The sequence below is a fragment of the Melampsora larici-populina genome (genome assembly GCF_000204055.1).
Source record: "Melampsora larici-populina 98AG31 unplaced genomic scaffold MELLAscaffold_32, whole genome shotgun sequence".
NCBI classification, from domain to species: Eukaryota; Fungi; Basidiomycota; class Pucciniomycetes; order Pucciniales; family Melampsoraceae; genus Melampsora; species Melampsora laricis-populina.
This window is the reverse complement of record NW_006768796.1, coordinates 63,935-79,992: the sequence shown is the minus strand read 5'-3', so window position 1 is coordinate 79,992 and position 16,058 is coordinate 63,935. Positions and strand designations below refer to the sequence as shown.

At 39.7% G+C, this 16,058-nt stretch overlaps 4 protein-coding genes across 4 annotated transcripts; 3 read left to right on the top strand and 1 right to left on the bottom strand.

Moving 5' to 3' along the window:
- Positions 1-1,594: 1,594 nt before the first annotated feature.
- MELLADRAFT_89688 (uncharacterized protein) lies at positions 1,595-3,000 on the top strand (the record flags this gene model as incomplete). The annotated part of the gene is made up of 7 exons (XM_007412770.1): positions 1,595-1,708; positions 1,780-1,877; positions 1,945-2,104; positions 2,206-2,286; positions 2,350-2,465; positions 2,533-2,936; positions 2,978-3,000. 7 exons carry the CDS (start codon positions 1,595-1,597, stop codon positions 2,998-3,000), a joined length of 996 nt encoding a protein of 331 aa, XP_007412832.1.
- Positions 2,974-3,729, top strand: MELLADRAFT_75237 (uncharacterized protein; the record flags this gene model as incomplete). The annotated part of the gene is made up of 2 exons (XM_007412771.1): positions 2,974-3,505; positions 3,592-3,729. One exon carries the CDS (start codon positions 3,068-3,070, stop codon positions 3,488-3,490), a length of 423 nt encoding a protein of 140 aa, XP_007412833.1.
- An 848-nt stretch (positions 3,730-4,577) lies between these two features.
- MELLADRAFT_89687 (uncharacterized protein) lies at positions 4,578-7,383 on the bottom strand (the record flags this gene model as incomplete). Its single annotated transcript, XM_007412627.1, has 6 exons — positions 4,578-4,927; positions 4,998-5,494; positions 5,590-5,773; positions 5,830-6,873; positions 6,975-7,136; positions 7,209-7,383. The coding sequence occupies 6 exons, from the start codon at positions 7,381-7,383 to the stop codon at positions 4,578-4,580; spliced, it is 2,412 nt and encodes an 803-aa protein (XP_007412689.1).
- A 5,649-nt stretch (positions 7,384-13,032) lies between these two features.
- Positions 13,033-13,263, top strand: MELLADRAFT_124518 (uncharacterized protein; the record flags this gene model as incomplete). The annotated part of the gene is made up of 1 exon (XM_007412772.1): positions 13,033-13,263. One exon carries the CDS (start codon positions 13,033-13,035, stop codon positions 13,261-13,263), a length of 231 nt encoding a protein of 76 aa, XP_007412834.1.
- Between the last annotated feature and the right edge of the window lie 2,795 nt (positions 13,264-16,058).

The following is a 16,058-nucleotide window of genomic DNA, read 5'->3' as shown; positions in this document are numbered from 1 at the left end:
GTTCCGGCCTAGACTGCTCACTCGGATATTTTTCGTCATCTTTATCCCCGACTTGGAGTATTCCGAGACCTTCTTAAATAAGCATGTTTCTGACAAAGAGATGTCAAAAACCTCATTATTACAGATTCAAATCTGAATAGTAGAAGACTCCGTGGCTCGTGTGATCAATTGCCAGAGTACCTAATTTATCTCGATAGTCTTTTTGGGAACGACAGTATAACGTCTTGGGCAAGAGGTGTTTTGCGATTATTTCTTGACTTCATCCGACATGCCACCTTAGAGCATCCACTATCGTTACAGTAAATTTTCAGTAAATTTACTGGTCGTGTCTGTAAAGTACACCGTCTGTACTTACAGAAGCACGGAATTCCACTATCGTTTCTGTAAACACCATTCTGCAGCATTTGGTACAGTGGATACTGTACAGAAAAGGCCTTGTCCCACAATCGTGCCTCCAGTAAAGAATCTGCAAGTCTGTTCAGACCTTGGCTCAAACACCAACAGCATTGTCCAATTATCCAGATTTACAAGATGCTGAGATCCATTGTTATCTGATGAATGATCTCAATGTTCACAACTGGGTGGCACAAGGGAACAATATTTGGACACTGACTCCATTTCATTGACTCGATGCCTTTGATTCCACTTTTCTTTACAAACTACTAGGAAGAAAAAGAGATAACAAGCAATGAAATCATAACAAATATCTGATAAGAGAAATATATCTTGAGTGATTGATTTGCGAAAACATTGTATGATGACATTGCAAAATCACACGATGTTTTCATTCGATGAATTCATCCTGATTTATGGAATTGGATTGATGAGAAGGTGAAAGAGTTGAGTTGAAAGACTTGATTGATAAGAAAATGAACATGTTGATCGATGAGAGGATAAAAAAGTTGTTTGATGAGAGCTTGAAAAAGTTGATCGATGAGACGGTGATTGAAATCGAAGAATATGTGATGGTAGAGGGTGATTTTGGGCAAGGTGGTGATGGATCTCGATGGATTCGCTCGATCGATGAGAGGGAAAACTAGATGTTTGATGAGAGCACGGAAAAGTTGATCGTCAAGAGGGTGATTGAAGTCGATAGGTATGTGACAGAGGTGGTGGTGTTGAGTGAGGTGGTGATGGATTTGCTCGGTAGATTCTGTAGATTTGGTGGATACCGATTCGGTAGAGATTCTGCAGAGGTCCAGTAGATTTACTGGAGCTCTACAGATTTTTGACCAATTCTGTAGGTACCGATGTGTACTTTGTACACGATTGGGGATTTTGAGGCTCGGTACTGTAAATTTCAGTAAAATTTACCGTACCGAGGCCGTTTACAGAGACGATAGTGGATGCTCTTATGCGCTTATGAAAAGTTTTGGATATCTTGCTACAGGTTGCCGGGGTCCTACTAAGGTAGCCTTGCTACGTATTTAGATACAAGTTCTCGAACTTCTCGAATCCTCCTAAGGCTATTGAAGGCCTCTACCACGAAAATGCCTTAGCAAACCAATAAGAGAGAACCACTATTGTCCGCAATAATTTTTCTGTCAATACATTCCTTCGTCTCGACATCAAAAATTTCAACACTTTCAAATCAATGATGACAGAAATGATGGTAGAGGATCGACCTCTTTTACCTATGACAATCGATGAACAACCAGATAATACACGACTTCCATCAAGAAGTAAGAGAAATCGAGGTCAAAAAACTGTAAGCCGGATTCATACGACCGATCTACTTGATAAGAAAATTTCTCACTCTTTGTTTTTGTGAATTTGAAGAATCTGCAAAAAAAACCGATTTCATCTACAAACTTCTACATGGGTTTGACAGTGATCGTCGTAATAATGATCGCCACGGGCGGATTCATCATAAAATCGTGAGCTCACTTTGAAAAGTTTTAACCTTTCTTTCCGGTATCTCAAGCCAACGACTGATCTTTATAGGGAAACAGATCAGAAGTATACCACATCAAGAAGAAAAATCGGCGTGATTCACAAATTGGATAAATCTCTCACTGAACCTTCAAAACTTCCCAACTGTAGTAGAACTTTTGTTTATCAATTCATTAGCCCATTTGGATTAGGATCAGAATTGGGTCTCTATGTGGGTTTAGATTTAAAATTACATTCAAGAATCAAACTTGCCTTGAACTTCGAAGCACACAAAATCAGATGTTCATTCAAATTACTTTTCTTTCCAAACAGAGCATGGCGGCGGTCGCTGCTTCAGCTTCCAATTACACAATGGTCCTAGATGATTCTAAATGGGTATATGGAAGACTAAGTGTGAGTCTTCTCCATACCCAAGCTTATCAGAAGAAGAACCACTCATCAGGAATCGAAGGATAGGACTATTTCGATATACCACCACTACCGTGTCGACCACCCTCGAAAGAGACCCCACGTACCGAGTATAAGAACCTAGGTTCAAATCAATCAGATCATGTCTACGGGAATTGGGATCGGTATGTCTAGAGTCTTTGCCAGATTTCCTAGATGCCTAGCTCATTTGTTCCTTAATTGTCCGTTTAGCCGTCAAGGATATACTGAATATGTACTAGGGCTTCTCAATAAACGTGCAGTTGATGCACATTCCGTTTGGAACTTGATGAATCATCGAGAAGAAAGAACCGTCTTACCAGCCACGCAAAACTTACATTACTCACTAAAATCATTATTTGATGCAAAATCAGAAGCGTTTCAACATATTTGGAGACCTAATCAGATGATTTTAGACGAAATAAAAGTTATGAAGAAAAACCTTCATGATAGAATGATAGAATCAATCTCTTCAGAAACTCAAAGAAGGATTGCTAAATCGTCAATCAAGAACTTTGATCCAGATGACCGTATGGCAAAGAAATTGATATCAGTTCATTTCAGATTGGGAGACAAGAAGGCAGAAGTAGAACGTATGAATCCTGCTGGCGTCATAGGTATCACCACTTCATCTCAAAACCCAAAGGCTTTCTTCGAGGTTATCAGATCATTCGTACCTAATTGGAAAAAATCGGAAAGTTTACCTTTGGTCTTTATCTTCTCAGACGATACTAAGACTGCCATAAAGATGTTTGAAGAAGATCAATCATTTTATCCTCCTTCTCAACGTTTTCATTTACTAAGTTCGCCTGACACTGTGAAGCTGACTGATGATGGTTTTGATCAAGCCAAGTTTGATTCATCATCACCTGAATTAAGAAAAAGACTTACAATCTCCTTGATTAGAGATATCACATTCGCCGTTGATAATTCAGAAGCTATCGTTTGTAGTTCTTCTAGTAACATCTGTAATATGATGTTTCTTCTACGTGGATCTGAAGATGCTATTGGACCTCAAGCTTCAATCAGAAGTGTAGACGTTAGATGGTATCCTACTGTTACTATACATGAGATGAATCAATGGAGTCTTGATATGATCAAGAATAGGAAAGAGATCTTGGAAATGGCTCCTGGCTTGGCAGCTGATAAGAAAAATTATATATATCTTTGACACCCAATTTTTTTCGTACGTCAATCTTTTACTTTTACTTATACTTTCAAACTTGTTGGTTGACTTGTTTCATTTATCGTCGCATTCCTCTTATATCACAGTTCTTCTACATTGCATTAACGTATCTTGTAAAAAAATTCAACAAAGGAACCAAAACGTGAACATTCTTTCACAAGCAAAACCTCACCAGAGATGCTTTTTTCAATCATTTAATGACAATGTAATCTTTTTCCAAATCTTAAAACCAAAACACTTTCCCTTGTAATATACCCAGACTTGAAATACTATGCGAGTGAGAACAATGATCATTTGACATGCAAAAGGCGCGAGGCAGACATCCTGACAGAGTTTTATCTCCTTGTTTTCAAGTCACAGCTTGTATTTCCGGTCAAAAATCACCGTTAAAATCTCATCATGAGCTTGATATGTCAATTGAAACTAAAAATCTTTCTGAGAGAACAAGAAGCTTCAAAATTGGATGCGACTCAAGTCTCCTGATTTGTTTTTCATTCTGATGAGCCTTTTTTACTATTCAAAGAGTTTGCAAAAAGATACCTTAAGGTTTGGCTGGAAGAGGGATGATTATCATCTGTGGCCGCTTTATGTTCTTCTCAGGGTATATGTACAACATTTTTTGTTTATTGTCTTCAACAGTATTACAATCAAACCATCATAGCCTTTCAATCTTAGCCTGAAGTCTGCCTATGCCCTCACTTCCCTCTATAAGCCTTGACTTGAGGTAAGCTATTGCCAGGCTTATCGTGTTTTTCAGTGATTGTTGTCTATTGGTATCAGATTAGTTCGCAATATAAACCTTTGTAAGCATCTGAAAATAGTCATTGATTAATAAGTTGAACAACCTCCATAGTATAAAGAAGCTCTAACAGTACATGATTAAATGGCTTAAGGATCCATCAATAAAAAGAGAGTCGTATTTTTACATTCTACATTTCACATACTCATAACCTAACATTGTAAAAACTCAATATATATATATATATATAACAAAATTTACCACTGCAAGAAGAAGTTACAAAAAAGTCCTTTATATCCTTATTAAACAATAATTCTTATCAAGCATAAAGAATCAAGTAGGTGGTAAAACAATCAACGAATCATCCGAATCACTTTCATCTTTATCATCTTTACCAACATCATCAACAGTAGACTTATCCAAACGTGAAACTTCCTCAAGAGTAAGAGACACTTGTGTCTTTTTCTTTAACATACCATTCTGTCTAGCACCATGTTTAGCACCAACACTTAAGGTATCAGGTCCAAGTTTTCTTATTGGTCCTTCTTCTCCCAAAAGGTCTAAGAAATTACATGATTCTTCTTCGGTTTTGGGTTTGGAATTACTTGTTGAAGCCTCTTTAGTAGGATTATGTCCAATCCCTTCGACCAGTGTATCATCAAAAGTTTTTCTTGCTCGAGTAGCTATATTTATAGAAAACCAAACTCAATGAAGTAATTGATCCAATGCGGAACCAAAAAAACCAATACTTACGAGCTTTACTAGAAGACTGACTACCAGAAGCATGCGACGAGCCTTGATCAACTCCCTTGAGTTTCTCTGATTTAGCCTTCAATAGACGTTTAGCATCTAGTAAATATTGATCTCCCAAACTCTGATTTTTCTTCACTTCACCATTCCCATTTTTCTTAACTTCACCATCAACATCTTTCTCTAAGATCGATTCCTCAAGTTCTTTCTCCGATGCTTCTCTCTTCCTACGTCGTCTTATTGCATCCAACTTTTCCGTATCGATTGGTTCATCCCACCTAGGTTTTTTACTTACGGCTGGATTGATGTTTTTCGGATTTGATCGATTCCCTGGACAAACATACGTCCTTTCACCATCAATCACTCGCATACCATTCTTGTTGGCTGGTAGTAGACCTGTCTTCTTAACAGGATCAAACTTTGCTTTTCCATTCTGTCCGTGTTTGCGCATTCCAGCAGGGTTGAATTGAGCCCCAACATGTTTATTCATTCCAGAGTTTCTAAGTACGAGTCAAGAGAAGTCAGAGAACGGTTAGATCAATCGAGTAAAGTCAGAAGTCAAAAGGAAAGCTCAAGAGTGAAAGTAAAAACTTACGAAGAAAAGAATTCAGCACGACCAGCTCTGGTTTTGTTAATTTGTCGCTGTAAATGAAATTCACAAACTGGTACACTTTTGGTCACATCTTCTTGATTTTCCGGATCAGCCGAAATTCTCAAATCACACCAATTTCCACAACCTTTACCTGTATCTAATCTTTTAGCCGTACAATTACCTAAATCTTTAGATTTACCAATCACCATAAAACTATCTAATTTTTCAGGTGTAATCGTTAACACATTGGAATTACTATGGAGTGGATTTTTTTCATATGGTCTTGATTTATCACTTTTGGATTCAAGATTGCAATCAAGGTCCCAGGTTGTTCTTTCCAAAATTTCTCATATGCTCCTCCACTACCACCTCTATATACTTTGTGAATTGTTGGATTTCCATTGATGTCTATTGTGTCTGTTGAGCTGACGTCTTCGGCTTCAAATAAGATCATGTTGATCATCCCGCTACCACTTTGACTGATACTCTTGCTTGACATATCAATTAATTTGAAGTTGATGTAATGTCTACGTTGTCGGATTCGACCACTACTGAATTCAGCATCATTAGTCGCTTGTTGTACATCTTCATCCCGACGAAGACATTCGGATAATTCATCATCTTCTCCTTCAGGAACCCGAGCAGCTTTTCCCTTTTGTTTAGAACCAAGAGATTTGCTTTCGGAAGGAGGCAGCTGAGAGTTTTGGGGATTGGTAAGCTTCAAGTCTCCCTTTTCACCAATGACCGCAAAAAGGACCCAATCTCCAATCAAGGGTATATCCCACTCCGTACCACCCTTTGATTTGGAATCATCAAGTTTCCTAATAATGTTGTATAATTCATTGATTCTAACAATATGACGTCCATATAAATGATCTTGAAGATCCTCATGACTTAAATTCCTTTGTCTTAATCTTACATTCGAATTCGGTTCTAAAGTCGAAAAGATAGGATCACCAATTGGAGGTTTAAATTCAACCGGACCAATCGGAATTTCCGCTCGTACTGTCAAATCTGCCTCTCGTAAACCAGTTGAAGATTTGTTGTAAGGTTCCGCATCATTTAGAGTCGATCTTGAACTACTAGGTTGAACTACATGTTCTGGAACTGAGGCTTTGATTCGGTTTGAACAGAAAGGTGATTGTTGGGTTATAGGAGCAGATCTTGTGGGATTCGGTCTAGGGTCTAGAAATGATGTGTTTCGTGGCACGGCGCGCACAGTAGCACTGATTTTCAAATTCTCCCGTACTGCCTTCATACCATCCAATAATGACGATTTGGGTCGGGCTATTATGTAGATGGATAGGTTATGAGAGATTTATGAGTAATGACGCATCGATATTGATTGTAGGAACTCGATATGACAGGAAACAAGAATCTCGCCATACCTGTCATGAGAAGTTCTCTAGCCACTAGGACATTCTTTGAATCCTGAAGAGCTGTTCGAGAAGATCCAGCAGTAGGTCGATGAGTTGACTTTGACGATGGCTGATCTCTTGAACTTCTCTCTTCACTCTGGACACTCTCGAACCGTTCACGTTTTTTCTTACCTATAAACAATTAATTCAAATCAGACATTTTAGAAACCCAAACATACGATACTTTCTCGAATGAAAACTTACGTGGAGATGGACTACAAGGTACAAGTACATTTGATGCACGTTTCTTGCTTTCTTCTTTTTGTTTCAAATCTTCTACATATTGTTTTAATCTTTCGATTTCAGCTTCTGCATCTTCTTTCGATTTTAATGAGATTGTTGACACTTGAGGTTCTTGAACTGTTCTAGAAGGGAACATCAATTCGGTATGTTGAAGGTCAGAGTGAGTTGAGGGTGGTGGTTGTTGGTTAGTTTTCAGAGGTTCTTGTTGCGTCGCGTGTTGATAAGCAACGATCACGTGATATATATTCATGCCGAGCTAAAATGACGTGACATTTATCTAGGGGTATGACCCGGCCCTGGCCCTGCCCGGCCGAGTCTGCCCGAGGGGTTTTGAAGTCATCACGGGGCTCGGTCCGGGGCCCTAGCCCTAACCTGATGATAGAGCCAAAGGCCCTGTTCCAGGGCCACTCGGGGCCAGGGCCGCCGTAAAATCCTGGCCCAACAAAGGGGTGAAAGGGTTGTTGAGACACCTTCCACCCCTTTTCCGCATACCCTCGCACCCTTTCACACCCCATCATCCACCCCAATGTCACGACGAAGCCTTCGTCGTGAGGTCACCGATCCACAACCCACCACCACCAACACCAACATGTCCACCACCTCCAGTACGACTTCTAACTCAATCGCACCATCCGACTCAGTCTCCGCGGTGGCTAGTGCCGTCGAATCCGAACATACTGCCACCAACCGTACCTCTTGGGTGTGGCAGTATTTTTCAACCGTTACGTTCAGGGACGGCACCACCTCAAATGTCTGCCGTGCCAACAAAGGTCGTGTTGACACAGTTCCAGACTTGGAGGCCCCTGTTGTTGTGTGTCAAGATCCGATCGCCATCGATAAGACTGGAAGTACCAAATCTATGAGCCGCCATCTCTTGCGTGCTCATGGCATTGTTGCTCCGATCGACACCTCTCAACAAACCCTTACAGCCTTTTCTGCAAGTGGAAAGACTAGTAGTGTAAGTATATTTGTTTTCAAATTTTTATTCAAGTTTTGTCATACTTTCCTTTTTTTTTCTCATACTTTTCTTTTTTTTTCAAGATGGGATCTCTTAACAGGAGAAACCTCACAAATGCAGTTATCCGGCTTATCGTTAATCAAGAACTCCCAGTTTCTCTTGTCGACGCTCCTTCCTTCCGCGAGCTTTTATCCTGGATTAACCCAGCTGTCGCCCCGATTATGTCGAAACAAACCGCCATCACCGACGGTATCTTCTCTCAATTCCGTCTTGCTCGCAACCGTCTCACTTCCCTCTTCGCTTCATTGGACTACATCAGCATCACTTGTGATGCTTGGACTTCACCTAGTAGCGTACCGATGCTTGGAATTACGGCTCACTGGATGACCGAGGATTTTCAAATGCAATCGGTGGTTTTAGCTTTGAAGGAAATCGATGGAGCCCATACTGGTAAAAACATGGCTGCTCTCATCAAGCACACATTAGATCAATTCAGTATCACCGATAAACTCTACTCCATTACTGCTGATAATGCTTCAAACAATCAAACCATGGGTCGAGAACTCCAACAGCTCATACCTCAATTCGATCCTGAGAAGAACCTCCATGGCTGTGTCGCCCATGTTATCAATCTAGTCGCCAAAGCCGGAATCTCGATTTTTGACAGCAAGACTCCTCCTGATCCTCTCAGTGCTTTAGATCCTCAACTACCTCAAGATGACGATATTCCTGATGGTACTAATTCTTTGATTGAACCTACTCCGCATCTCGAAGTCCACTCAATCTTAACTCGAATTCGCAGCTTCCATAAAAAAGTCCGATTGAGCACTCAGCTCAAACAGGCTCTGGACCAATTCATCGCCACTTCCTCACAGCCTCGAAAGGTCGGACTGATTCATGAGGTTTCAACTCGATGGTCTTCAACCTTTTATTCTCTCGAACGATTCTTTGAACTCAAGAAGGTCCTTCAATCGTATTGCAATGTCAATGATAGTTTAGAACCTTTCGCCCTAACCGAAGACGAATGGACCTTGGTTGGCAACTTAGTCAAGTTTCTCCGACCTCTTGCGATTGTGATCAAGGAAATTGAAGCCGATGACTATCCCACCTTCTCACGAGCAATGCCCGACTATCAATGGCTCATTGAAAAACTCGAAAAAGTAAGTTTTTCTTTCCTTAACCACTTATGGATATTTACACAATTTCTAACCAATCTTTTTCAAACATAGGCATGGGGGGCTTCTGATTGTACCAACTTGAAGGCAGCAATTCGTCCTATGGTCAAGAAACTAGTCCGATATTCCACATTAGCTTTGAAGAAGCCTGTTTACATATGTTCCCCAATTCTCGACCCTCGCCGAAAGCTCAATGCTGTGACTGCTTTTACTTTAGAAGAACTCGGATTTGACAAAGATCAACTCATAAATTACTTTACCGAGCAAGCTCGCAAATACAAACCCCCTCTCGATCCTGAGATCGAAATCGTCGAATCAGACCCTGTGTTCGAAGATGACGATGATAGACCACACCACTTTATCAAACGACGCAAATGTGTTCAACTTGAAGATGAAGTGAGGGAGTACCTTCTTGCCCCTCTTGTGGATGAACGTACCGATATCTTAGTATTCTGGAAAACTAATCGCTCAAACTGGCCAATCCTTGCTCGGATGGCTATGGTAATGCTTGCTATTCCTGCTTCGGGTGGTCCTTCAGAAAGGATATTTTCAGCTGGTTCAAGGGTGATGTCTGATTATCGATCACAGATGACCAATCAGAACTTTGAAGCTCAGATTTGTCTCAAGTCATGGGGGATTATTCTTTCCGTGTAGTTTGGCTTGTCTTTTTTTTCTATTCTAAACTTCTTTATTGTTTTCTCTACACTCTTTAATGGTCTTTTGTTTATTTATTCTTTCTGCACGCTCATTTGTGTCCTCATTTACAAAGATTTTTTTATTTGTGTCTTGCTCTTTTTGCTCAATTAACTCAATTTGTGTCCTCGAATCCCCTCACAAACAGCTGGCCCGACCCGGGCCTAAAGGCAGGCCCGACCCATGGCCTGCCCGTGCCTGCCCGCTAGCCATCTGAGGCACCTCGTGGCCGAGGCCGGTTTTGACCCGGCCCCAGGGCCGGCCCTGAAATTGCGGGGCCGGGTCATACCCCTACATTTATCTATGTCCCTGCGGTGTCCACCCGGTCCCAGCTGACGAGCGTGACTTTTTCAAAACAAGGCCTACCGAGCACTGATGCGCGCACATGCTCTGTACATAGGCCTCTGTAGGCTGCCTGACCTGATGCCACAAAGATCAGCAAAGATCCAATTGTAACAGATTCAGCTAGAAGTCAGGACACATCTCCATTTAAAGCCTTGTCTTTGTGGTTTCTGATAAACATGACCTACTCATCAACAAATCTTATCCAAGCTGAGAGGCACAAGACTGATGTGAATAAAATAAAATAAATTACCCAGTAGCTCTGATTAGCCTCAGAAGAGATGTGATCTATCTGTCTTCATGTGACTGTCCAAAATGGTCAACTTGTCAATTGGCCAATCGGTAAAATGAAAATCTTCTTCCTATCGTTCATTCATTTGATCCTTTTTGACTTAAATTGTGAAATAGAAAACGATTTTTTCATATTTATTTTGCTTGCAAAATATCACCAAAAGTAGAAAAGGTAGCATGATGGATGAGACAGTTTGGACGTGGATTAAAGCGCTAACTGTGATGTCTGAAAATTACGGGCACTGAGTGTTAGGCTAAGGATTCCAGTTGCTCAAAGGTGATCACAAGCCAGCAGAACAGATATGGAGTATCATTCTTGGTTGCAATTATCCTTTGATATGATTCATGATTGTTCAATACATAATTTGGATTTCTATTTTCCTTCAGTTTCTTGCTTGGTAGTTCCTTCTTTTTGAATAACCTCATTCTTGTTTCATTCCCTTCTTTTTTCTCTCACACTAAATATATTTATGGCTTTCTTCCCATGATGATATTCTTTTGTCCTTGCTGATATTATTCATATTTACTATTTCTGTTTGTGTTTTTTTATCTTTGCTTCTATAAACGTGTTGGTAGGCTGAGATGAATTTGTCCCAGCCTAGTGATTTTTTGTCACAAAGCTAACTACAGATTTCTTAAAATTTTACCATTGTGGAAATTTTGAAATCTTTAGGTTAAATACCACCAGTGTTAAATAATTAACTATTCCCACAACTTAACCCAACAATTGTGGATGCTCTTAGAGCACCCACCATGGGTGCAGTGACTAGGTGATGTAGCATAACTTTACTGCTAAAATACAGACAGGTCCACTATGAACCTGTTGTCCTGCAGTCCACATGACCACATCAAGTCTTGCACTCTGCTTGTTCAAATCTATGCAAGCCTAAGACTTGATTTATGACTTTTGGAACATCAAATAAGTCAACAGCCATCCATCTGCATCCATCCAGCTTTGCACTCAACACCTTCAACTAAATTCTCCCTCTCCCCTCAAGATCTCAGCTTGTTGATAGTACCTGTTTACTCTGAACTTGCTAAACCAGCATTTTTTTGAAAAAGGTGTTTTGCGCAATCAATTTCACCAAGATCAAACAAGAGGTGGAAATCTTGTTGCTCATTGTCAAAACCTGAAGTATCCATTTTGGTTCTTTCTGGTCACCACGGTGATCATCAGAATGGAAGTGTGCTGGGTGAGGTGCAGTAAGATACTTCAAGTCAATTTGTGATTTTTCCATAATTTGTAGTGTCTTGAGAATGCAGTATTGTAGTTGAATTGTACATTACATCATCCCATAGTGGATTTCATGCGGTTAACAACTTAGATATACTAACACACATGATCAAATTTGGCAATCAAGACTGCAGAACTTACAATAAAACACCCTCTTGATAGTGGTTTCTCTTAAATCTGCCCCTTTGATTAGGAGAAATTGATTTAGTAATGTAGTCTTGTTGGAATACTGGTTATAAAGGATTGCTATAGTTCTCTTGTTCTTTATATCTATGGGAATAACACTAAAAAGTGTGGAGGCTGGTAATCAATTTTGTTCTCTTTATCAGTTGCTTGAGTGTTGATTATTGGTTATTAATACTTTGACACATGTTCTTGAGTTATTAAAAATCAATTGTGATTGTCTTTAGTTGTGTATCAGTACTCTTACAATAAGATCTTTGACAATTCTACTATCTTATCTTATCAGTAGTTGTACTCTTCAAGCTCTATATCACCCCTATTGGGTGATTAGTTCTACAACATGTAGCAAAGGAAATACCAAACACTACTTGGATCAAAGGACATGTACCATTCAAAGTCAGAATTTAATTCCCCACCATTTGAGACTCAGTAATCTCCATGTGTTGAAATCTAATTGGATATGACTCTAAGAAAAAAATTCAAGCAAACACAGCATCATGTTCCATGATGTTTCGAGACAATAGTGGGGCAAAGAGCGACTGAATTGCTCTCCAACAAATATAAAAGGCGACCTGGTTTTCTGGACACTGGACTGCTATCCAATCATTATATTCAGTTGTTCTTGTGACCTTCTCCACTGGCTTGGTACGTTGCCTCACGGTTTCATTGGCCACCTCTACACAAGCTGTGGAAATATGCTTTTCTAAACAGACTGGCCTGATACCATATGTTCACACTCTTTATCCTTTTGATCCGTTTAGAGACTCTTGATTATCTGCCAAGCCCGACCCACACATAGATTTTGAATATTGTTGCTTTAGCTTCCTGGTGAGTCTCTAAATATTCTATCTATCTGTTCATCACATATGTCTTTCATTGAAGCTTGGTCAACCAATCAGATACACTGTCATGAATCTCACCATCTTCACGGCCGTCTTCATGGTATTGGTCTCATTTAATCAAGCATTAGGTGCCTTGATTCACAATATTCCAAGCAAAAAGGGGATCATACCAGCTGAAGATGCTTTGGCTACCCCTGGTGCTGTAACTGAAGCTAAACAAGATCTTGAAATGTATTGTCCAGTATGTAACAGACTCTGGACTGATGTAGAATGCCCTATAGGTCATGGGGCTCAATAACTTCTATTGTATCTTCCAATCAACATATGTATGTGATGTTCAAGCACATGTAAAACACCCTCTTTGTCACTGTGACATCATTGATCCAAATTCTATTGAAAGTATTCATGTTTTTGTCTAGTGATTGGGGCCCAAAATTTATTATCTGTAGTGTATGGGTAAATTCAACTTATTCCACCTCACATATGTCCTTTCATCAGGTCATAAAAAACCATGAATTTATGCAAGGTTATGTTACCACAACCAAATGCTTCAACATAGGAGGAAATGTAACACAAATCTTAAAACTATGTGAGAGTTCTGCTTCATGGCTTTATCCACCTTGTGATGTAGGTGAGGATGTGAACAACAAGTGTGCACTGAGCAACTAGCTGCAAGTCACCTCAATGTTGAATTTTTGATTTTTATGAGCTATGGAAATGTCTTCATTGTTATCAGATTTCTGTCACAAAGTTACCATGTGATTCACAAAATAGACAATTGCATTCAGCTCTTGAGAATTTGCCTTGCAATTTCCTTCACAAAGTTCATGTCTTGGAAAAGTCAATTTATAAAAGATACAAGGGATAGATTGATACAAATTTTTCCATCAACTTCTGAGTATTTTCCATCCAACTTTGAAGATATCAGTTGCATATTGTTTTAAGGAAATAATTCACTTTGATATTTTGAAAATCATAATTACTCCTAGTGAACCCAACACACTGTATATGAGATATTCACTCAAAGAAAATTGGAATATCTTTCATTGATCAAATTGATTATGTGTTATAATGAACAAGTGTTTTCAAACCATGATTGTATCTGTAATCATCTTCCACATTTCAACAAACATTGTTTTCAACTTCCAAATCATCTATTCAAAACCAAATTGTCAAAACCCGGTTTTAATTGTGAAAAAGAACAATCATAGAGGACATTCTAGATAACATCATCATAATCATTGCACTTTAGAAATGTCAAGAAGAAGAAAAACAACAGATTAGTAATATTCAATAGCCGTGTTCAAACCTAACCCGATTGACACAAAAACCCAGTTACCCAGTTGCTTTCCTGGTGGTAACTTTGTGTATCCATTGACAGTTCTTAACAGCTTCCAGCCAAAAAGTCCACCAGGTCAACTGGGTTTTTTGAAACCGGGTCAGGTTTGAACACGGCTAATTGAAACCAAGAGACAAATTATGAGCCAGTAAAATATCAATCACCCCAAAGTCTATTGAATTGCAATTATGGTCATAGGAAATCTTGCAATTTGTCAAACAGAGTGAAGTTGAATAAGAAAATAGCTCACAAAATCAACCTGGAACAATATGTCTGCAAAAAAAGAGATTTTATTTCAATTATTTTCAAATCATTCATACTATGATATGTTGGAAAAACAGCTTACTTTTCCCTGTTCAATCCTTCATCATCCACAGCACTGATACATAGCTTGACCCAAGGATGTTCAGCAAATACATTAACTAAACCTTCAGGAGAAGCCACCAAATTCTTAAAAAATATTCTTTCTTCTGTTACACTATGTTGCATTGAAATTTCAAATGCTTTACTTGAAGAACCCCCTGTAGCTGTGAACCCAAAACTCAAATGCAGGAAATGCAAAGTAAACAAGAATTTGTTTGGGATGGGAAGAATTGGAAGATATACCTACCATGGGGTCTAGTAGGGATACATATCTATATTTTCTATCATCAGGTGACTGAGCATAACACAATTCAGTTAAAAAACTCTCTTCATCCTACAAAAAAAACTTGATGAAATCCCCCCAAGAAACTAAAATGGTTTTAGTCCTGAGTCATTTTAGGTCTATTTCATTTTGGTCATTTTATTTTTCTAATGCTTGAATCTGTTGAGTGTGTTTTTGTTCCTTTCATGGGAAGATTACTGTCTAGTACTAGGGGGATTGTGGAGTTTTACATGTGTGGTACAGTCCTGCATACACTAAAATCTTGTGCAGGTAGAGAGATATCCTTGTAGCGGAGTTAGGTAAATCATTACACCACAGGGTAAGTTTTGGTTGCAATATGTGGGTGAATATGGTTGTGTAAATATCTGGCCAAACACTGGCCAGAATTTTGGCGTTCAGCCAGATCTCAAACCGGCAAGAGCTCTACCAGTCTTTTGGCAAGGAGAAGACAGTAAGAGGAAATGCCTCCAAGGAACATAAAACCGGAGGCTGCAAGATTAAACTTCAGTTTTCACATTTGTCTCCATAGACGTGGTTCTAGCCATGCCTTCTTTTTTTTGACAACAGGGAGCTCCTAGAATCCATTCTTTGGTCTGGGAGCTCCTCCCCATCTTCCTCAACATCAATAGCAGTACACAAACATCTCAACCCGACCTCAAAAACCCATCCAAAAAACCCATGCAACCCAACTGATTTTGAGTTTTTAGCACTGAAAATCCAAAAATCAATTGGGTTGCCATGGGTTTTATTAGGTTGGGTTGAGATGTTTGTGTACCGCTAATGCCTCAAACCACAAGGGGTGGATAGCGGGGCTATGGGAGGGAACAAAGATGTTTGCTTGATCATCTCCCCAATCAATGGCAGCCTACAAAATCTTTTGTTGGTGGTCTGGAGGCCGCCAGATGGCCCATCTAACGGCAGTCAGACAATCTTGTCATTTGATTGTAGGGTGGTGACGATGGCACAAGGAATCACCCATGTCCATGTCACGCCTGAGAAAGCCTAGTCCCCGAAGCAGTCGAGACTCTGTGAGAGTCCTCCCTTGGTGGTAAGATGGATAGTTGGGTGGTTCAGGTTTCGCCCTGATTGGATCATCAACCAGGCACAG